General features: G+C 64.8%; 1 protein-coding gene across 2 annotated transcripts in view; it reads right to left on the reverse strand.

Moving 5' to 3' along the window:
* Nucleotides 1-1,243: 1,243 nt before the first annotated feature.
* TAFA5 (TAFA chemokine like family member 5) overlaps nt 1,244-22,520 on the reverse strand; it is a 54,777-nt gene continuing 33,500 nt past the window's right edge. The window contains exons 3-4 of one of the 2 annotated variants that reach the window (XM_037049299.1): nt 14,225-14,352; nt 1,244-3,318 (exon numbers count right to left, since the gene is read on the reverse strand). In XM_037049299.1, coding sequence (XP_036905194.1) covers nt 3,310-3,318; nt 14,225-14,352 — 137 coding nt within the window. In that variant the 3' untranslated portion in view covers nt 1,244-3,309. Of the gene's footprint in view, nt 3,319-12,777; nt 13,287-14,224; nt 14,353-22,520 lie in introns of those variants that run through there. The other variant, XM_037049295.1, reaches the window with a different exon arrangement.

A 22,520-nucleotide genomic window follows, 5' to 3' on the forward strand; every position in this document is an offset into this window, starting at 1 on the left:
GAGAAAGTTGGGGGGAGGGTGTGGGGGTTCGGAAGGGGCTGCTGGGGACCAAGACTTTAGCACGTTGATGCCGCCGGCCCATGACGCAGCTGTCCTGGGGCAGCCAGGACCCCACACCTATGCCCAGACCTCCTGTGAGGGCACCCGGCGTCCCACCTGCTGGGCTCGGTAAGGCATCGCACCACGGATGGGTCCCGGAACCAGGGGCAGTGGGGCCCCCGGAGCTGAACAGGTGTCAAAGGGCCTGACTCTGGACAGACCCCACCGGGCCACAGCCCTGTCACTCAGGGGCAGAGAGCACCTGCCCCCCACCCCCATCCCCACCCCGGGATGGGAAGGGAAGGGCTTCCCGTCGATCCGGCTTCACAGCCGACCTGTGGCTGCACGCCGACGTCCCCAAAGCCTGGGACTGTCAGACGGCTGTCGCCACTCTGGGGGCTTCACAGTGAGCCTCCTCTTCTGCCCCCCACGGGCTCGGCACTAGTCATGTCACCTCCGAGGAACGAGAGCGGTCCCCTCTCCTTCGTAATCCCAGAGGCGGGGCAGGCTCTGGAGCAAGGGCTGCTTTGTGGAGCTCAATGTGGGGGGCCGGCCAGCGCCCCTGCACCGGATCCGCGTCCAGCCCTCCGAGCCACGGACGGGAGGCAGGGCCCAGGCTCTGAGCCGCTGGCTCTGCCCAGGGCTGGAAATCCAGGGCCCTTGGGGCTCGACGCTTCCAGCAAACACAGCGAAGGGCCTGCGCACAGCAGGTACACAGTGTCTGGGAACAGTCCTGCAGTGTCCCCTGCCTCCCTGTGGCCGCCACCCCTGGGGCGAGGACAGGGCAGTGCCCAGCAGCCACAGAATGGGTACCCTGGTGAAGTTCATTGCCGTGGGGAGACAGCGAGTCGTCAGGCAGGCAAAGGAGACCTGAAACGGAGGCTCCAGGACATGTGGTCATGGGGAGGGTGGGCTGCGGCCCCGTCTGTGAAGAGGGCCCAGGTGGGTCCTGTGCCGAGATGAGGTCCGGCCCTGGGCCTCCCTCCCTCCCCGCTGCCCCTCCTCGCTCTGGGCCCACTTCCTCCCTCCCCCATGCACCTGCTCCCATCTCTCGCCTGTACCCACCTCCCCTTGTCTCTCTGCCTCTCTGTCCGAGTGGCTGTGGCTAGCCACGCGAGCTCCGCGCTGTCCCCGCCGCCGGCCACACCTGCCTCGGCCCCTCTCCCCAGACACCGCGGCCAGCGAACAGAAGCCATGCTTATCAAAGGGTTTTTTCCTTTATTTTCATAATTTAGCTGAATCAACACAAAATCAAATACTGTAAAACAAGAAAAGAAATGGCTGTAACACCTTAAATCTCCCGGCCTCTGCCCTTGAAGGTGCCTACGCTCCCTGTCTGACGAAGCAGGTCGGGGGGAGGTGGTGACGACCGGGCGGACCGGGCGGAGACATCTGGGCAGCAGCCACCTCGGAGGGCCTCCGGCCCGTGGCGGGGGACAGCGCCCCGGGCGGATGCACCACGGCCTCTGTGCCAAGAAACCCTCTCCTCTGCCGGAGCCTTCACCCCAAGACACATGCCAAAGTCTGTGGTGGCTGAAAGGTAAATGAGATACTCATGGACGCGGGGACGGGTCTTACATAAATGGGTTTCTGTCCTGTTTAGTCTACAGGTGGCGGGGGTTGTTGCTATATAGTTGCTTCCCCCCTTTTTTAGTAGCAGAGAACTAACATAATGTTCCTGTTAACTGGACTCTTAGGTAGTATACTTCACCGGAACTCGGGGGAACGGAGGGGCCTGGCAGAGGGGGGCCGGGGGAGCAGGAGACACGACTGTCCCCTCGTTGGGCCTGGTGGCCCTGCCTCCCAGGGGGCCAAGAGACGGCAGGGTGCCTGCCGTTCTGCACACCCAGGCCCAGGCCCCGGCCCTGACCTCCTGCGGTGAAGACCGAGGACAATCCGGGCGTCTGAGCAGACAGGGAGGGGAGGACGGCACGCTGCCCTCCAGGTCATGACAAGCTACACAGGACGTGACCCACCAGGAGAGGTGACGTCCAAGCACTGTACGTGCAGTGGCCACCTAGATGGAGGCCGAGGGGACAGGCTCTGCACGGAAGCCAGGCGCAGGGACTCGGCCTCTCTCCGGCGCCCCCGCCCCCGCCCGCCTGTGGGCAATGGCGCCGCTCTGGCCCTCTGCTCGCTGCCCTCCACATCCTGCCCGCTGCGCCCGCTCCCAGGTCTAGGGGCTGCTCCCCCGTGCCCACCCGACGCTCCGGGGGACGCGTGGACTCGGCCAGGGCTGCCACGTGGACTGTTAAATAGGATTTTCTACAAATATACAACATATAAAAACTGTTAAATATATAACTTTAGGCTTTGCAAAATACATTTAATGATCTCTTTCAAACGAGTGTTACTTCAGTTTCCTTTAATTGGCTTTCGGGAGCTAAATGGTGCATCGGATGAGACAGCAGTCGCGGGAGACGGACCCAACATGCTCGTGGCGAGTACCGGATTATCCCACTATCGGAAATGGAGCGTGGAGGCGTGTCTAACTGGTTAAAACAGTGAGTTTAGTACGGTCAGGTCCATCTACGTACAGAGGAGCCGGCCGGCCCGCCATCCGTGTCCTGGGGCGGCACGCAGGCTCCGTGCAGGGTCGTCGCCCCGTGTTCCTTCCGCAGGGCGGCGCCGTCCTCCCGCGGCTCGGCCCCCCTCGGGGCACACCGCAGTGTCCGGGTGCTGGGGGCCTCTGTCAGGGCCGCCCTCTCCGCCCTGTGGGCGCCACCAGTGTGTCTCTGCCCTGGTGCCCCCAGTCGGACCCGGGGACTCGGGCGTGGGGGGCGCGTCCACGTTAAAATAGATTTGCTCTTTGGTCTATTGAGTATGTACTGAAAGGGTAAGAAAATAAACGTGATTCGGACAGTCTGGGGCACAAGGAGAGGCCGCTTCTGCGCCCGCGAGTCAGTCCCCCGGACCGGCGCTGTCCTCGCCTCTCCGGGCTGCTGCCCCGCTGGCCGCCGCCACCTCCTCCTGTTTGTCCACGTCGTCCTCCGCCGTGGGGGGTACAGCCAATGTCCAGCCAGGGAGGGCAGGCGAGTTGGGACTCCCGGGGACCCGGGGCGCCCCCTGCATCCCAGGCCGACTCCTTCTGCAGCTGGACGGACTCAGCGCAGGCAGCCCAGGGCGCGGGCTGTCCGTGTCGGGCTGTGAGGAAACGGCGGGCGGGCGGATGGCCCAGAGTGGGGAGCGTCTGTGGCAGGAGGGCCTCGCCCCGGTGTGGCCTCTCCGGGCAGCCAAGGCCCCTCATGGGCCCCTCTGGGGCTGCGTGTGTCAGGAGACCTGAGAGGCAAGAGAAGACAACAGTCAGCCCCCCGGACACGCAGGGTCCTCGTCAGGAAGGTCCCCGGGCCAGCCCGGCTGGCACAGAGCCCTGGACAGCTGCCGGCTGACCTCCTCGAGGTCAGGACCAGGACACCAGACTAGATGGAGACTTGCCTGCCTTTGTGCCCTGGGTGTGGGTGTGGTCCCCTCCACAGGTTTCCTTCACGGGCCCCCCACTGCCCCCTCCACTGCAGGCTCTGCAAGCCCCACAGAGCAGGGGGAGGTGTGGTAGTGCCCCTGGAAGGCAGTGGAACTGGGGAGGCGGGCATGTCCCTGGCCCGTGAGGCGCCCGGCATCCCAGAGTCTGGGGACCGCAGTGGACTGAGATGACAGTCCCGTGTCACGGCTCTGAGACAGCAGAAATACCTTCAATGGGAGAGACAGAAAGCCACAGTCCTCCAGAGCTCTGTGCCTGGCACCCTCCCACCCGTGTCCCTGCTGGGCTGCTGGCTCCCAGGGCTGCTGGCCCTCCTGGTCCGGGGGGCCACGTGACTGGGCCATTGAGGCGCCGCCCATCCCTGACCCAGGCCCAAAGCTCCAGGCTTATGTGCCAAGGAGCAGGGCCAGTGCCAGTCGGGAGCCCCCATACCCAGAAGGACCGGATGAGCCTGTGGCGCCAGCACAACCCCCGAGGTTCCTCCTGGACTCGGCATTTGTCCCCTGCTACGGCCCTGGCCAGCAGAGGACAGCATGACAGGGGGCGATGTGGAAGGTGACCGACCACCCCGACAGCCGCACCGGTCCCTACAGACTGGGGTGGGGCAGGAGGGGTGGGGGTCCCGGGTGGAGCTGTCAGACCCCAGAATGCACGGTGGGGGGCACAGTGGGGGCTCTAGAAATCCAGCAGTTGCCCCCCCCCCCCACGTTCCTTCTCCGGCAGCACCTGCTGTCAGGAAAACCGCAGTCCGATCAAGAGGCTTCACGGTGGCCCCTAGGCCCGCCGCTCCGTCTCCGCTCTCGAGCAGCGGGTGTGCCGGTGGTCCTGGAGCCTGGACGCGCAGGCCCATCCCTGGAGCAGCCGGTGTGAGGTGCAGCCCCTGCGGCGGGTGGCCTAGCACCCCTGCGAGAGGCCCTCCTGTGAGCGTGTCCGTGGGACAGACCCAGCTCCTGGCTCAGGTCCCACAGCGAGTCTTGGTGAGGGTGGGGGTTGCCCGGCAGGAGCCCCCGGGAGCCTGCAGGGCTGTGAACGCTCCGTCTGCCCAGGGAGGGGCCGGGGCCTGGGGAGGGTGCGGCGCGTGGAGCTGCCCACTGAGGACATGCGCTTCCCAGTCCAGAGCTCCCCCTACCCGTGTTTACGACAGGGACATCCAGGGCGGGTCCTGGCTCCCCTCCAACCACAGTAAGCCCCTCCCCAAACCAGCCTGGAACCCCAGGCTCACGGCCAAGTCCTTGCTCAGTCTCAGGGTTTCAGGGGATGGCCCCCTAGCGGGTCTCCTGCATGACGACAGCCCTCCCCTTCACAGAGGGCCCTTCCACAGCCCCTCTGCTCGAGAAGGAACCCCCCGCTCGGCACAGAGCAGGTGGGTGGGGGCCCTTGGCTGGGCTCCATCTACTCTGCAGGTGGGGCCAGGTGGCCGGTCCCTGGGCTCGGTCTCACGCCACCCACGCAGGACGAGAGCAGGAGCAGCCCCCAGCCCCTCAGAGTTCACGCTCAGAGCAGCTCAGCCCTGCCCATGACCTTGGTGGGGGGCCTGGCAGGGACCCGAAGTGTCTTCATGCCTCTCAGCTGCCACGCCCCACAGGGACGCCACCAGCCCAGCCCCACCCGCCAGGCCACCTCCCCAGAGCCTCGCTCCTTCCTGGAACCGCCGGCTGTCCGGGCAGCGGGTGTTGCCAGGTGCAGCACGGGCCCCGCAGCCTTGCAGTCACGTCCTCTTTGTCCCTTGGCTAAGCTCCCCAGGCAGCCTGGCCTTTGCAGTCCTGTCCCAGCCCGCACTGATTGCCGCAGCTCCCCCAGCAGCCCCGGGGGACCATGGCCGTGGTCACTGTGGCTCGAGGCGGACTCCTGTCCCCAGGCACAGGCAGCGAGATCAGGGGACGTGGAGGTGCCAGAGCCCACGGGAGGCGTGGGAACGCTGGGTCACAGGTGACTCTGGGCTCAACTTTCTACACAACTGTCGCTGTTCCCTGCTGGAGGGGGGCGCAGGCACATTCTCTGGCTCTCCCAACGGACGTCGGCCGGCTGAGCACTTTCCACCAAGGTCGGCGAAGCCACGTTCTGACCAGCAGCCTCGGGAGGAAGTTAAAGCCGCTGCTGAGCCAGACGACGGGCCCCCGGCCGAGTTTCAGCCAGACTCCTGGCAGGGCCTCTCGCCACGCTCCTGGTGGCTGTCCCATATTGAGTTTTAGGAACTCTCAGCCTACTCCGCCAGGTGCCCCCCTGTGGCGATGCAGACGTGGGGGAGCGGCGGGTACAGCCTCAGGCCGGGCAGCCGCCACCTGCCCCCACCCACTGCGCCCTCCCCAGCCGGAGGCGGGAGCTACCACGGGCTCTCGGGGTATTTCATGTCCTGCCGCTGCTGTTCGCGGTGCTCTGTCCTCTCCCGTCTGCTCACTTCGATTTTACATAAAACCGCTGGAGGCGCCGCGCACACCTCCCCGGGAGTAAGAAGGCTGCCCGCCGGCTTTGGTCCGTGGCGTCTGTGTGGGGCTCCACGGGTGGGTGGAGGTGTCTGCACGGCCCGCAGCCTTGGCGGGTGGACTCTCACTCATCCCGTGCGGGGTTGGCAGACACGCGCCGGGAGGGGTCGCGCCGTGTGCACTGCGCCTTTGTGGGCCGTGATGTCCCTCCTGCCAGGACTCCGCTCTGTCACGACCGTGTGGACTGGTCCCTAACGGCAGATATGTGAACGAGCAAGGCTGCCTGCCAATAAAACTTTATTTACACCGACGGGTAGGGGTGGATTTGCTGGCCTCCAGTCTGGGCCGCGGCTTGTCCACAGCTGTGGAACTTGAAGCCAAATGTCAGCACAGACCCATCCGGGACCCTGACCGGTCCCACTCTGTCAACTCCACCATCACCTCCCCGGGCACCTAGGCGGGCTCTCCAGGCAGCGGCACCTGCGTAGCTCGTCTGTAAATAGTGACGGTCGAATTCCTCACCCGCACATTCATGTCGTGGCCTTGCCAGAGTGGCCAAATGTGGGCGTTCACGGGGGCAGCCGCAGGCCCGCAGGCACCAGGTGGGCTCAGGTCTAGGGGGGTGCCGGGCTCCCAGGGTCTGCTGGGGGCGCTGCTCTCGCTCGGTGATGTTTCCTGGGGGTGAGTCTGATGTCCACCTGCGACTTCTCCTGGGTTCGGACACACTTAATTTCCCTCCTGAGAGAGCCCGTCCTCCTGCCGATTCTGAAACATCGACACGCGCTTTTGTCTCTCACATCCCGACCACCACAGGGCAGCGGTTTTGCTCTTCCAAGGACAGCAGGGTGCCTGCCACGGGCTGTGGCTTTACGCAGGCACAGGTGACCAGTGTCCCTGCCACCTCTGCCACGGGGGGGGGCACATTCCAGGGGGTGGGGCCCCCAGATGCACGAGCAAAGCCCTGAACTGCCAGGTGCGTGGACCTCACGGGCCCTGGGCCGGGTGACGTTTGCCTGGCCCACGGCACAGACTCATGGTCTTTGCCGAACGAGGCGAGTTCGCCAAGAACTTGTGTGTTCTGGGGGACCTGGCCTCTGGGCTTCACTCCTCCCTAAAGAGAATGGGTGGATTTTCCAGTATTTTGGGAAAAGATACCTACAGTCAACATTTCTAAGCACATGCCTGTTAAACCCAAGTCTGGAATTCCTACTGGAGAATGGTAACGTTTTTCTACTTTCTTAGTTATTTTTGCTAATTTCCCCCCAGAAAGTCACCCATTTAATCAAAGTGTCCAGACACAGCGATGGATACACACTGTGCACACGCCCTCTTGGACTGCTCCAGACCCCAGCACACGCCTGTGTCTGCCTTCCTCTCCAGTTCATTCTCTCACTTAAAAGAGTGTGCACAGCAGAGCTCACTTCTTAGAGCTCATGCTGTCTCTGTTCTGTGTCCCGGTTCCGTCTCCCTTTCGTAGGGTGCGCTTTTCCACCCCCTCTGAGGGCGTCTGCCCACGTGGGCGCAGCGGCAGGTCCGTCTCTCAGGGGCCCCGCACTTGGCTGGTGCGCCCCCTCACGGCCTCCGCGCTCTGCTCTCACCCGGGTCGGCTGTGGGTGCTCTTACAGGGCTGCACGTATTTGGCTATTTTAAAACTCTATTTAAAAAAAAAACACATAGAGAACAAAACGTGGAAAAAAGACGACGAACAAGACGAACATGAACCCCACTCGACAGCCTCTGCCTTTTGGGACAGAAGGCTCACCCACGCACACCGCCGTCACTGCGGGCAGCGAATCCTGCCACGGATGGCAGGTTCCGGCGGAGCCCTGGTTCCTTTCTCTGCCCCACGCCCACGGCCACAGTGTCCCCGCATTTCCTCCCACTGCAGTGCAGGAGAAACCCGGTCCTCCTGCTAGTGGTGGCTGTACGTGACCTTCACAGTGAGGCCGCTCCTGCCCCAGCCGCTGTCCCACGGTGGCCTCTAGTCCACGACGCGACGTGGCAGGAAGTGGCTCTTCCCCCGCAGCAGCCCCGTCCCAGGCTTCGGTAATCTAACCAGAGGCTGCGGGTTGGGTCACGGTCACACCCAAGGATGCTCCGCAGCACAGAGTCCTGGGACCCGCAGCCGGGTCTGTGCCGGACGCCCACCTCTTCCACGAGGCCCCTCCCGCCGTCCACGGCAGAGTGACATTTCTCTGATGGCCTCAAGCGTCCCCTTCACTCACCTTCAGGGAAGGGGTGCAGGTGGACTCTTTCTAAATGCCTGCCGTCTGCCCACCGTCCTGTCTACGCCCTTTGCCCCGACAGTGACATCAGGGGGGACTGTCCCTGCACCCGGGCCCTGCTCGGGGCCCTCCGTCCGTCCTGTCTCGGGGCCTCCGTGGGTTCGAGGGTGGCCTGGCCCGCCGTGCCCTCGTGGGACCTGCACTCTGTCCTCCTGTCCTCACCTGCTCCCTCCGCCAGCACCTGCCAACCTACGGCTTTGTTCCCCAACCCCAACTTCTGGGTACGGGATGCCAAGGTCTGCCCCGATTTTCTATTTTTTAAATCGGGATTTTCTTCAGTCCCCAAAGTTTCTCCCCACCGCTCCGTTCTGACCCTAATCTCATCGTTCTCCCTGGCCCTGCTATCATGGTTTCCAGGACCTTATCTCTCAGGAGAGGTGCCCATCCCCGGCCCCCAGGCCCACCTCCCACCTCCTCCTCTCTCCGGCTCCGTTTCCGTGCCCCTCCCCCCCCAACAGTCCCCAGGGTGGAGGCTGGCCCTGGTCACGGTGCTGACTCCCAGCAGGGATGTCTCCTCCGCTGGCAGCTTCCAGCGCCATCTCACATTCCAGGCATCTCCACACACCTGCCCTCCTTTGCCTGCAGCCGGCCGGCTGTCTCTGCTCTGCCTGGTGCTCTTTCCCTTCTGGTTCCTGGGTCCCGTGTCCCAGAGGCTGCAGCCTCAAGTTTCCCCTGCCATCAGCGAGCACAGGCCCACACGTGTTTCCTGTCTCAGGGCTGACCCACCTTCCCAGCGGCTGCCCCTCTCTGTGGACAGTGCCAACGCGTCCAGATCGAGCCGTGAGCCTGCTGCTAAAGGTGAGTGACCGTGGGAGCTGGACGGAGGCTGTGGCCCCGTGTGTCCTGGGAGCGTGGCCACTGCTCTTGGTCATGGACTTGGTGCTGGAGCCTTCCTCTCCCCCGCGGTGGCTGGGGCTGCCACGCGGAGAGGGCGGAACTCGGAGACGTCAACTTGGGGACAGGCTGGGAGAGACCGGACCCTGGGCGCTCGGGCTGCCGACAGACCAGGGGGTCCAGGCACCTCTGGGCTGCACGAGGCTGGACTTTCCTCTGCCCGTGTGCCCTTCTCCCCGCTGCGCTTAGGGGACAGTGCGGTTCGCCCTCGCCCCTGTGAGACGATACACTGCGCGTGACACCCTCCACAGAAGGACAAGGACGTCGTCACCAGCAGCAGGAGACCAGCCTTCCAGTCCTGCTGGAACTTCTGTCCGCCAGGCTCCCGACGCCTGAAGCCGGAGATCGGCATTAACTCGGGGGCCAGCTGGGAATCCAGGGTCCCTTGGAGCTGTGAGTCCTTACAGCTCGGGATCTCAGGGGACCCCTGGCTCCGGCCCCTCGGTGAAGGCCAGGATGGGGAGGTGGCCAGCCCTGGACACGCCCATGGCCCCTGGTGGGCAGGCCGCAGGGTGCCAGCCGCGTGTCTGGGATGGACGTCCGGCCCATTTGGCAGCTGGTTCTCGGCGCTTCCTCTACGGCTGAGTCCGGTGGCCACGGCAGGGCTCAGCCTTCCCTTCCACTGCTGACTCGGGGGAACAGCCACGGCACCAGGGCACCCAGCCTGCACTGCCCCACCCAGTGTTTCTTTCCATTTCCTCAGCAAACACTCTCACCTTCCTGTTCTCAGCAAGGAGCCCAGCTCTGGGGCCATTGTTCTGGCCCATCTGCCCCCAATGGAGGCCCGGCCAGGCTTCCTGGGGGTGCTGTGGGTTCCCGCCCAACACCCAGTGTGGGGTCCAACGGGGGTTGTGGGGGTGGGGGCAGGCAGCCCAGGTGGCTGGTCTCCTGGGCACGCCACCTTCCTCTCCGTGGCATCGGGACCTCCGCCCTGTGGCGATGACGAGCTCCCTGAGGTTGCCGGCTCCTCTCCTGGGCACAGGCTGCCTCCGGGTGGACCACTCTCCACTCTCAGAGCGACTCAAACCACCACCGTTGGGAGACACATCCAGACGGGCACCGCCGGCACCGCCTCCAGTCGCTGAATCGGCCAAAGGCACCCGCGAAGGGGCACGGGCTGGGCCGGACCCGGGTGTGTGGGTGTCTGGGCCCCTTTCTGCTCAGAGGACGAAGACTGTCCCACTCACAACAGGGTCGCGGACGCACCGGCCAGACGCACTCCGTTTGCACTCTGGAGCCTCCAGGCCGCTGCTGGTACTACAGAGATGTGGGGCGGGGTCTTGGGGAGCACCGGAGGACGGCAGGGGAGTCTTCCGGTGTCACCTCTCCCCCCGAGGGTCCGGGGAGCCTTTCCGTCCTGGGCTCTGGGCCTGCGCCCCACGCCGCGAGGCCCTGGGGGCGGGGGCTCTGTCCACTCGTTCCACCCGTGGCGAGTGTGCTCACGTGGACACGCATGCCTTTGAGTCCTGGGAATTTCTGCAGAAAACCTCTCGGAAAGCTTCTTCTGTTTTTCTTTCCTTCTGGACATTCTCCAGGCCCTCTGCACTGATCTTCCATTTCTCCCCTTTCCTGTTTCCTGATTCCTTAGAGAAATTCTATTCTGCGGCTACTGGAATTTCAACAAACTCTGTTACATTCACATGTTCACATCGGTGTATCCTCTGCATGCAAACACGTATGTGTGTGTGTGTGCATCTATGTGCTCTTTGCAAAAGTGTGTTTTAAATACCAAATTGCAGTTAGCCCCTGCGTGGGGGGCACCTTTGGGATCCCCCAATACGGTGCCCTCCTGCTGCAGCTGGCCTCCTGACCTGCAGACCAGACAGCAGTCTGTGGGTACAGGTGGGGGTTGGGGAAAGGGTCGACATCAGGCCGTTGGCCAGGCCACGGCGGCCCCTCCCGGTGTCTAATGGAGACCCCTGGATGGCCCGCCCACGTCACACCTGGCTGCACCCGGAGACTCTGAGGCTGGGGCAGAACTCGGACATCCCGGGGGCCTACGTGACTGGGGACCGCTGCTGCCTCGCAGCCCGGCGGTGGCTCTGCTCCGGGAGGTGTGTTTCGGTGGTGGCGACTCCCCTGAAGCCCCGTTCTGTTATCCCGGGAACTCTCCGGGCCCCCACCGGGGTCCTCTCCCACGCAGCACAGAATCCAAATGCGGTGCCTATAGCTGCCTTGAAAACGGACTTCAGTCTGGTGGTTTACTCAGGTTTAGGGCACTTTACGCGGTAAAGTGTGTTTGCAGAGAGCACTGATTAGAATATCCCGGAATGCCAACACCTGGCACATTCGGCAGCTGACATCCGTGGGGAGGGGCGCCCGGCTGGCGGGAGGAGGTTCCGCTCCCCGCGTGGCCCTGAGTCCCAGCTTCCTTCCCTCCTCCCAGGCAGGGGGCCTCCCGCGCCTGTGGCCGGGAGGGGACGCTGCTCTTGACCGTGGGCGCAACCTGCACAGTCCACCTGGGCTGTCCTGCCCGACACAGACGAAGGTCCATGCAGCAGAGGGGAGAGAAGCCGGAGCCTGAACCAGCAGCAGAGACCAGGGGCGCATGTACCCCCGCAGCTGCGCGGAGACCACGTGCCTCTCGGAGCGGGGCCCCACCCTCTGACGCACGACGTGCTGCGGCGCTCTCGCCCCGCCTCTTCCTCCTCCTCCAACCTGGCTGTGATCCGCTACATTAACCCCAGGACCACGAAGGGTGACGGCTGCCCATTGAAGAGCGGTGGCTGGGTAGATGCAAACGTCCGCGCATGTCTGGGCCCACACCACGTCGATCAATGCATCGATCCATCCATCGCACACATCTGGGGGGCCCGGGCATCAGGGTCCGGAAGCGGGACCCCTGAGGCCCCGAGTCTGCCCCCTAGCGGCTCAGTCTGGGGGCGCAGAGGAGTGGGCAGCCGCTGTCCCCATGGACAAGGATGACAAGGTGGAGACAGGGGCTGTCCCCTGCAGGCGTGGCTGTGGCTGGAGGGCAGAGCTGGACGGAGCACTCGGCCACAGGGATGGAACTGGCAGCCAGAAGGCCGAGCCACCACGAGGTCCCCGATAGCCCATCTTCCAGAAAACCAGTTTACGTTGATGAGAAACCCCCGGTTCTGATCCTCCACCTGACAGTTGGACGCGGGTCTGAAAGCAGGACTGCTTGCTCCAGTGGGGAGGTGTTGGGGCCAAGAGCTCAACCCGCCTTTCCAGAGATCTTTGGAAGCATGAGGCCCCCCGCCAGGGCCAGGGGTTCCCCTGGAGCCACAGGCCCCTCCCAGACCCTTGAGGAGAAACTGAGCACACTGGTCCCCTTGTGTCACCCCACCGCCACTCCCTGCTCCTGGGAGACAGGCAGTCCAGCTTGGCCAAGCTCACTGTGCCCAGGAGAGGGGGGCGGTGCCTCCCAGGGCGAGCAGTGTCCCCTCTGGGGCGTCGAGGACCCTGAGAGTGAGCGCCTCCCCCTGACTTGCCCAGGTGTGGCAGGTGTCCATCCTGCACCTGGGCCATTGGCTTCTCCTGCTGCCAAGGGTTGGGGGCTGCAGGGCCAGGCAGACCCGGCAGATGGACACCCAGCTCCAGGGCCCACCAACCACAGGCTATCTGGGGTTGCCCGCCCCTCCCAGGTGCACAGTCCATGGCTGTGAGCCCTGAGGCCTGTGCAGCCAAGGGGGATGAGCATGTTCTAGTCTTGGCAGGTGATTGGAGTGAAGGAAGGGCCTCAGAGGTGTTCCCATGGGGAGGGGCCGGGCCTGCCAAGGGGCTGTGCGTGGTGGCTGGGTGCCCCTGCCCCCACCCTCTGCAGGCAGCCAAGCCCCAGGACCTCCGTGGGGCTGGGGCACAGACCTTGGGGAGCAAGGCAGAGCTTGGGGCCAGAGAGGCAAAGCCTCAGTTCACTGGGGAGAACATGGAGGGGTGCAGCCAGGGGCCCACCCAAGCCTCACTACAGGCCTGCCCCCTGTGGCCATGCCCCCAGGCCCTTGACGGCCCCAGGCCATCTGGAGCCTCGGCTCTGAGCCTCACCTCCTCCAGGCGTTCACTCAGAGGCCCCTGTCCCTGCTAGCTCTCCTGGTCTGGGGCTTCCCTGGACCCCTGGATGTCCCCACACGAACGTGCTTGTGGGGCCCCTGGATCTGAGGATGGTGGCCATGCAGCACAGGGTCTGCTCGTCTCCAGGTCCTTGACCTTCAGTGGCAGAGCACAGAGGGGACCCCAGGTCCAGGTGTGCCCCAGAAGCCCAGATGGTGGGCCCGGCACACCTGGCAGGTGTGGGGACAGAATTGCTCCCCTCTGCCTCGAACACCGAAAAGCACAGGTGCGAGGCTCCAAGGTGCTGGCCCAGCACTTTCTATGGCCACTGCACTCCAGCAGGTCACCCCAGCCGCCCGCGGTGCCAAGGACCCAAAGCCCCACAAACACCAGAGACCTCCGGCCAGTGAGGGTCCAACAGAGCGTGGCCTGGCCCGGGTGCACCCTGGGCCAAGGCCCCAACACCACAGCCGGTCCTCAGAAGGGGTCTGGGGCTCGGGGGCTCTCCCGGGGCGGCCGCACCCAGCCAGTCTCTTGACCAGACTGTAAAAACAGCCCGAAACAATTCAGGCCCAGAAGGGGCAGATGTTCCCCTTGTCCTGTGCACTCCCTGCGGAGACCCTCTGCAGGGCCCAGGTCTCCTGATCCCTTTGGGGTCTCTTCCTCTGTCCTAAGTGCCACCATGCAGAGCCTGGGCAGGAGGACACGCCTGGACAGTAACCCCAAGCCTCCCCAGTCCTCTCTTTAAAGGACCCTTCTCCCTGGGGGCGGGTCCCTGAAGCCCCTCTGTGGGGCGGGGGGACCTGGGAGCGCTCTGACATCTCCTCCAGAAACCAGACGACGCCCACCAGTGATCTTTCCCGGGGAAGCACAGACCGCACTTCTGTCTGGCAAGCCTGGAGGGCCGTTCTGTCCAGCCCCGCGCAGTGACCATCTGACAGGACTAGGACAGCTGGGGACGGACTGACGCGGCCCCGCAGGGAGGTGTGGAGGTTCGGGAAAATGAGGGGCCGGTGGCCACCAGCTTCCTCTGGTCCAGGCATTGCTGGGGCGCCGCACGGCCCGCTCTGCCCACCCCCGGGGCCACTACGTACCGTGGTGGTCTTTATGCGCCCGCCGGGCTGCGTGCACGTCCAGCCCGACTGGTTGATGAGCAGGTCGCAGCCCTCCCCCTCGAGGCAGGGCCGCATATCACACCACTGCTTGGTCCTGATGATCCGGGCTGTGGGGGAAGAGACAGTGGTCCGTTAGTCCCTGCGGCCGGGGACCCGATGCTGCCCTGCCACTCGGCTCCCAGGGACTGGCCCGGAGGGCCAGATGTCCACCGGGGGTCCCTGCCGCCCGGGTCACTGCTCCTCCCCCTGGTCACCCAGCTTCTCATGGCCCTCCCACCAAGTCCGTCTGCTGGCAGGACTGAGGGCAGAGCAGACAGCCGGGGGCGCTGCCATGGTCCCTCCCCGGGAGGGAAGGCTCAGTCCTCTCCTTTGTCTGCCCCCCCACCCCGGGGGACCAGGAAGGGGGCTCCCGTTCAGCACGCCCACGTTCAGGTGCAGTGAGGAGAGTGTGTCCTCCCCTGGGGCCTGGGGGTGGTGCCGGGAAGGAGGCTGAGGGAAGGGGGCGCCCTCTGCCGTCAGGCCGACCCTCTGGCAGACCTCACAGGGACCCCACCCCCCTCCCCCAGCCTCACAGTTGACCCAACGCTGCTCCAAGGCAGCGACATCAAGGCCCCAAAACCAAGGGCCCTGAGCCCTCCTCACCTTGGGGGATGAGTGGGGGACAGGACTGGGCACACCTGGTGGCTGCCCCCTGCTGCACAGGGAGGGACAGCCGGCAGGAGAGAGCCTGCCCCTCCCTCCTGGCCCCTCCCTCCTGGCCCCTCCCTCCTGGCCCCTCCCTCCTGGCCCCTCCCTCCTGGCCCCTCCCTCCTGGCCCCTCCCTCCTGGCCCCTCCCGGACGCTGCGTGGCCAGCCAGGAGGTTCCGACGGAAAACTCCAGAAGCCAGTGATCCCTGTGGTGAAGGCCAATTGCCTTCCCACCACTGTCAGGCCCTAGGGAACTCCAGCGACCTCCCACCGTCCGCCAACTAGGACAGAGCGCCAGCCTCCACACCCCGACGGCACAGCCACACTTGGAATCGGGGTCTGTGGAAGGCGGGGCTCCGGATAGAGCCAGGCATTCAGATCGGATCAACACACCCCAGGGAGCATTTCAGCGCAAAGTCACGTTACTCCCACCCCCACACAGCGCCCTGCCCCCCGCGTGGACCCTGCTGCTGGGGAGCAGGGGAATCTGGAACTCTCTCGAAAAGGGAGGCTGGGGAGTTGGGTCCAGGTGCCCAGACAGACATGTCTTCATGTGTCTGCCCCCTGCCCCCAACGAGCCAATGCGGTGCCTGTGCCGGATGTCCCTGCCCAAGCAGAGGTGGCAGGTGACAGAGCTCTGGGAGAGGGGCACTGGGAGGGAAGGCCTGGGGCCACTCCCGGGAGACCTAACGGAGGGGAGCCACCCGGGAGGCCAGTCGCTCTGCCCATTCTGGAGGCCTAGTGGGGCCGCCTGAAGCAGGGTCTCTGGCTCCACGGGGCAGGGGCCTGGGGTGAGTGGTCACACCCGCCGGTGCACAGCCTGTGGGCTGGGGGACACCTGTGCATGCCGGCCAGCCCTGCCCCTGGCCCAGCCAGGCCATCTCCTCACCCACAGGAGCAGGGAGGCTGTCCCATGGCTGATCAGCGACCAGCTGCTTCCTGGGCCCTGTGGTGGACAGGCCCGTGTCCACCCAAGAGTCCTAGGCCGAGGCCCTAAGCCCCATAGATGTGCTTGAAGACGGGACCCCTCAGGAAGCAATTCAGGGTAACTGAGGTCACAGGGGGTCCTGATCTGAAAGCACGGGTCTCCTCCCAGTGTCTCCTGTCTCCTTCCTGCCCCAGGAGGTCACATCAAGGACACAGGCCATCGGCCACCCAGGAACAGCGCTCCGACCCCACGCCCAGTGGGAGACCCCTTGATCCCTCGCTTCCGGCCTCTGGAACTGCGAGGCAAACCCGTCTGTTGTTGAAGCCCCACCCCCGGGTCTGTGGTCCTCTCTCTGTAGCCTGAGAGGACGAGAGGCTGGAGTCAGCCAGGGGGGGCTCCGGGACGTGCCCGGGGTCCCGCCCCCGGAGAGGCAGCCCGGACCACTGCGGCCTCGGGCCTCGAGGGCAAGAGCTGGCACCCAGCAGATGGGAGGGGAGGGACACGGCCCTCTGTCCCAGGGAGGCGGCCAGGTGAACATGGGTGACGACGTCCAGGGCGTGGGGGAGGGAGGGGATGGGGTCCCAATGGCATGAGGCTGGGGGACCGGGCTGGTCTCCCCCTGCTACAGCCACATGGCACACACACACACACGTGTGTGTCCCATGCACAAACCATGTGAAGCAGCACACGTGGCCTACACCCACCCACATACATATACACTCCCATGCACACACAGCCATGGGTGTGCGGCCGCTGGAGGGCTGGACTGCCTGGCACACAGCGGGCAGGCTGACGTGCTCGCAGAAGGAACAGACACTGTCCCTGCCGGGCCGGGGGCCTGGTGTGCCAGGACCAGCCCTTTGGGGGGCGCTGCAGGCCGGAGCGGAGCACACATCGCCTTTGTTTGTCGGGAGCTGGGCTCTCCCAGCCGGAGCCCACTTCCTGCTGGGGGCGGTCGGAGGCCCGCTGCCGGGCCACCACGTCCCAGGGACAAAAGGGCCTTTCATGCCCACACGTCACAACTTCATCTCCTTTGGCCCAGACTTTGCAGCAGCTCCTGGCCTGGGGACAGTGTCCCCTAAGGGCCGACGGTGCTGAGTGATGGTGGCTGATGGCTGTGGACAGTGGTCACAGCCTGTTGGTGTGTCAGAGCCCTGAGGGGCTCTGTGGCGGGTCAGGAGCATGGGGCCATTTCTGGCCTGTCCCCAGGCCCAGCGGGGCGCAAGCGTGTGCAGTCCAGGCCTATGCGGCACCGGGACACAGCCCTGCCTGGCCTCTGGTGGCGTCACTCCCCTCCCCTCCTAGATCACGCCCCCGCCCCCCCCACGCTGAACCCCACACACATCCACGAGTGCACACAAGCCCACAGCGTATATCCAGGGGACACTGGCCGGTGGGCTTTGCTCTTTTTTCCAGGGGAGACCCCAGGGGCTCGGGCTCCAGCCAGGGCAACTGCTCCTTTCTGGGCTCCGAGCCTCCCTGTGCAAGGACCTTCGGGTGGCCGATGACAAAAGTCCTCAAGGACAGAGGGCTGGGACACAGGAGAGCACGGAGCACTCAGGGGGGTGGGCAGAGGCGGGCGTGGGGACTTGGGTGCGTGCGTCTCTCGACTCGCTCGCCCGCCCACAAACCGGAGGAACTGGGCCACCGGACGGACGGTCCTGCTGAGTCCTGGAGCCGGTCTGGCGCGCGTCCACGGGCAGCGGCTGTGGCCGAGGAGGCACATGGCGCTGAGCCGGCCTGGGCAGATGGGCAGGGACAGGCCGTGCCGGTTGCCGGGGACGCGCGGGGACGCGCGGGGACGGCGGCTCGCTTCGGGCCGGGCCCTTGCTGTGCGCAGACCGCGCGGCCCCTGGGAATCAGCCGTCTCTTCCTCTCCATCGACGCATGACTCTGCTCACTTTACTCAGCAGCTCGGAAGATGAGTCAGCAGAGCAGAACCAGCAGGACTCCGGGGGGAGCCGGGGACACGTCCTCAGACCAGGTCACAAAGGACGGGGAGGTGGCTCTCTGGCAGTCTCCGGCCCAGACGGATACGTGCCCAAGCTGTCCCAGGTCTTGCTGGTGACAGAGGAGTCAGGCAACACACAGAAAAGGGGGCAGCTGACATTTAATATGCATGTATACATACTAATTATATGTATACGTGCATATTAAATTATATACACACACACATATGTACTCATCCCCACACGCAATTACACACACTGACCCCCAAGTCACAGGCAGGTCAGATGCCCCGAGGGTTCCGGAAGAATCTACCGTGTGAAGACCGAGCCCGGCCTGCTGCAGACACGCTGTGAGGTCCCCAGGGGGCCCCACCTCCCACCGTTTTTCGCTACGGCCCCTCGGGCAGTGGCACCAGCACCGACAGGAGGCCCGAGGGCTGGGGGTCAGAGGGTGCCCCAGTGGCCCCACCCCCAGGAGCCCAGTCCCAGGCTGGCCCTGGGGACACAGAGGAATCAGGTGAGCTCGGACGGGAGTGGTGCACAGGGAAGTGACAGGCACACTGGGGCACTGAGGGCTGGGGGTGGTTGGCCCTTGGAGCCCACCTGCCCAGCTGGCTGCCTGGGGCCAGGGAAGTGCACACAAACCCAGAACCCACGCTGGGGGTCCCCAGGCCTGGAAGGCATTTATCCTGCTCCCCCACCCCTACCCGAAGTGCCTTCTGAGCTCCTGAGTCACACTGAAATGTCCCTGCCTGGACACTCCCGGTGAGCGAGCCAGTGGGACGGCACAGGGCTTCCGGCCCTCGAGGGGCCGGGGGAGGGGGCCGGGGGAGCTGCTGCGGGGGAGGGGCTGCGGTGCTGGCTGGGGCCCCGTGGGGCCCGAGTACTACTCATTCAGCGCTGCGATGACTACTGACCCCACGTACAAGGACTCGATGAGTCTTACCTTCGTGTCACAGGTGGGGGTGGGGAAGCTCAGAAAGGCCAGAGCCATGGCCACGGGCACACAGCTGGGAAGTGCCACAGGGGCCTCCTGGTGTGGCCAGCCCGACGGAGCCCCGTGCTCTCTGTAAGCCTGTGGCCTGAGGCCTGGGATCTCTGGGGCGCACCGACCCCCCAGAGGGCCGACAAGACGGGGAAGAGGGACACACTGACTCGCCCGGGGAGTGAGGGCCCCATCCTGAACCCAAGGTCTGGTGTCCGCACCACTCATAGCTCTGCGCCCCAGTTTCCCTGTCTGTCCAAAGGGGTGACTGCACCTCTATGGGGGCCTTTGGGGGGACTGAGTGGGTCAGTAGGAAAGCAGATGCTGCCAAGTCATGATTTACTCAGGACAGCAGAGCCCTGAGGGTCGCCCCGCCCCAGGCTGCTGCCAGCCGGTGGGTGGGGCCTGGGGACAACTTGTCCCGGGCCACCTTTCTGGGGGACAGCCCCTAGGGCGACGGTCTGCCAGGCAAGCATGTCCCGACCGTCCCAGTGTCCTGGAAGGGACAGGCTGTGGCCGCCAGCACCACTGCCGCCCACGGGCCAGCCTTTTGGAGGGGGTGCAGGGCCACCTGCTGGGAACGAAAGCTTGCCTGGGGGGCTGCCAGGGTGACTCCAGGCCCGAGGGACAGCCAGTGGGTTACATGAACTGGGACTCAGTGGCCAGATGGGGCCTGACTGAGCAACACACACACATTCCCATCCCCATCGCGTCTCCATGGAGACACCGGCACTCTCTTCCTCTCCATGTCTCAGGACCTGGGAGCTCTCCTTGACATGTCCATCCCTGCATCTGCTCCTTCCTGTGGGGCTGTGGGGCCCCAGGGGGTTCAGGAGGGGGGAAGGTAGGGGGCTGGAGGCCTGGCTTAGTAGAGGGCTGACAGTGCCCGTCCCTGCACAAGGGGCCCCCCATCCAACACCCTCCACCTGCCACAGGCCCGCCTCGCCCTGGAGAAGGTGGGCAGAGCTGGAGGAAGGGCCCTGAGAGACCCAGAAGCCCACGCCGCCCAGGCCGCATCTGCAAACCTGCAGCGGGAGCTCTGTGGGTGCCAGGTCCTGGCAGGGATGCGGGGGGAGGAGACTGCAAGGACCCGAGCCACTGTCCCCAGCCCCAAGGGCCATTTCCCATCACGCTCCACAGGTCACCTGAGGCAGGTCTGTGTCAGGGAGCCGGGGAGGTCAAGGGTCTCCCTTCAGGCCTCCCTCCCACCCGCGCGAGAAGCAGCTGGGGAGCCCCGCCCCCACCTCTGGAGCAGCCTGGGGGGCCAGGGGCTTCCAGGCCTGGCCGGCTTCGCACCCCAGGAGCCTGAGAGCAGGAAGAGAAGGGCACCGTCCCCCGCTCTCAATGCCAAACCCTTTCATCACCGAGGAAAAGAAAAACCCACAAGACCCAGATGTGTCTTAAAATCAGACTGAATTTTCCTGCTACGACTTCACCAGTCTCGATGATTCTTTTTTCTTTAAATAGTCACAGTAGAATGCATTAATTTCTCAAGATGGCCCTCTGATTATCAGTGTGATTCATTAGCTGCCCGGGACCTGCCCCGGCCCCCAGCTCGAAGGAAGGGAAAGGCTCGGGCGGCGACTGCTGGACGGCGCCGCAGAACCACTCCAAGTGATCTGATTAGACGGAGGGGAGTGAGAACTCCACTGTCACGAGCTACCTGCTTCATTATTTCATTAGGATTAAGCAATGTAAGTACAGGGAAGGCAAACCCACTCCAATCATTTCTCTTGGGTAATTTTCCACAAATTGACAGAAGCTACACAGAGGGAGAGAAAGAGAGGCCGCCAGCCTTTGATTTTGACGTGGGGAGAGAAAAGCGTGCCCCTCCGGTTGGGGGCGTGGGGTGCTGTGTGGGGGGCACCGTCAGCCGTGGCACAGCCAGGGTCTCCTGGGGACACACGTTCCTTCACCCAGAGGCGGACGCTGCTTCATTGAGGGAGGCTGACCCGGGGGAAGGGGGCACAGTGCGAGCCCAGGAGCGGGGTCCTGCCCCGAGGGGGAGTCCCTTCGAAGGCCCAGCACACAGAGTGCTTTCCTGGGGGACCCCGCCCGGCCAACACACACCCGTGTCCTGCTGAGCCGCAGCCTCATCCCCTGTCACAGAGGGTCTCACTGGGAGGCCCAGGACATGTTTAGAAACAGTCCTTTGTCCATCTATGCCACTGTCTTGTCTGTCCATCCATCGACCACTCCTCTTCCCAATCTGACCATCCATCCAATTATCCACTTCTCCATTCACATAGCTCCCCATCCACCCACCCTCCCACCCACACAGCCACCATGCCGGCATCCACCCACTTGCCCATCCCCCACCCAAACCTTTGGGGTGTCTGGCACCAGGAAACCCAGACCTGGCCTTCACCCCTCAGTGGTCAGAGATGCTGGGAGCCTCAGACAGGGTCTTGCCTGCTGGGAAGGGCCAAGGAGTGGCTCGGGGACTCCTGCCCCGGCCTGTCTGCAGCAGCTTCAGGGGGAGGGGCAGGTGGGGGAGGCTGAGCAGGCAGACTCTGCGCCGGCCCCCCGCAAGGCTCACTTCTGATGCCCGCCCCCGTTTGAGCCTCTCCGGAGGCCCCCAGGGAGGCCCGCCCACAAGCTGTGGCAGAGGGAACCGGCAGCGTCCCCAGGCGCTGTGACAGGTTGAAAGTGGAGCCACGAAGAAGCAACCTGTGTGCACCTGTCCCGAGGTGAAGGGCGGGGCAGGCCGGTGGGGAGGGGGGCTTGGATCGCTGTTAAGAGACGCAGGACCGTCCAGCGCTCACGGAACCAGAGGTCCCAGAGGCTCCTGGAGGACTTTCTCCACAGTTGACCTCTCCGCCTGTCCAAGGTCACTGCCGAACCAGGACAGCCGCGTCCATTCCCCACCCGACCCAGCTGGTGACAGCTGGTGTTGCTCAGACTACGTAAGTCAGGGCACCAGGGACGGGCGGAGCAGCCTGACGCAGGGCACACCCACACTCTGAGGTCTGTGCCCCCCACTCGGGAGTGACCAGCCCAGGGCTCAGGACAGTGGGCTACACGGGGAACGAGGCCATCTGGAATCCGCGACCAGGACTTGCCCCCGACCCCTGAGCTGACACAAGGCTGGGTGTCCGCTGGGGAGTGGGAGGTGGGCTGCGTCAGGGTGAACCCCACAACCTGCTGGGTCTGCTGGAAGCGGAACGCCGCTCCTTCTGGATCCAAGAGCTTCGCACGTGTTCCGTCTCAGACTCTGAAAAAGGCGTCTCTGTCGAAGTGGCCACGAGCCCAGAGCGGTTGGACCTCGGCTCTTGGGGCAAAGGGGAGGCACGGACTGTCCGGCAGCAGTGGCCACGGTTTTAATCCCGACCTACACGCCGTCTCTGCGTCACCACGGTCCTCGGAGAACCTTTCCCACAAGCATCAGCCCTGTCCCGAGGGTGTGCGGCAGGTCCCGTCCTGTTGTGGGACCGAGACCGCGCTGCCCATGCCCACTGGCCCCATCTCCCGCCTCCCCACCTGCGTCCTTGTCCCCGACACGCATCCCACCCCTCGCAAGGCGGGTCTGGCCCTTCCTCCCCACACAGAGGCCGCTCTCGGACCCTCCTCTGGTCGGGGGTCCCTGCGTTGTCCCGGGGGTGCCCCCCAATGGGTGAGGCCCAGTAACACCCGGATTTGTGCACCGACTTGGGAAGTCCGGGCCCCCCACGATCTGCGTCCCTCTAGGACACAGGTGGCAAACACAAGGTGCGTGGACTGAATCCC

The sequence above is a fragment of the Sturnira hondurensis genome, unplaced genomic scaffold, assembly GCF_014824575.4.
Source record: "Sturnira hondurensis isolate 20B ecotype Veracruz unplaced genomic scaffold, ASM1482457v3 Scaffold0000780, whole genome shotgun sequence".
Lineage (NCBI taxonomy): Eukaryota > Metazoa > Chordata > Mammalia > Chiroptera > Phyllostomidae > Sturnira > Sturnira hondurensis.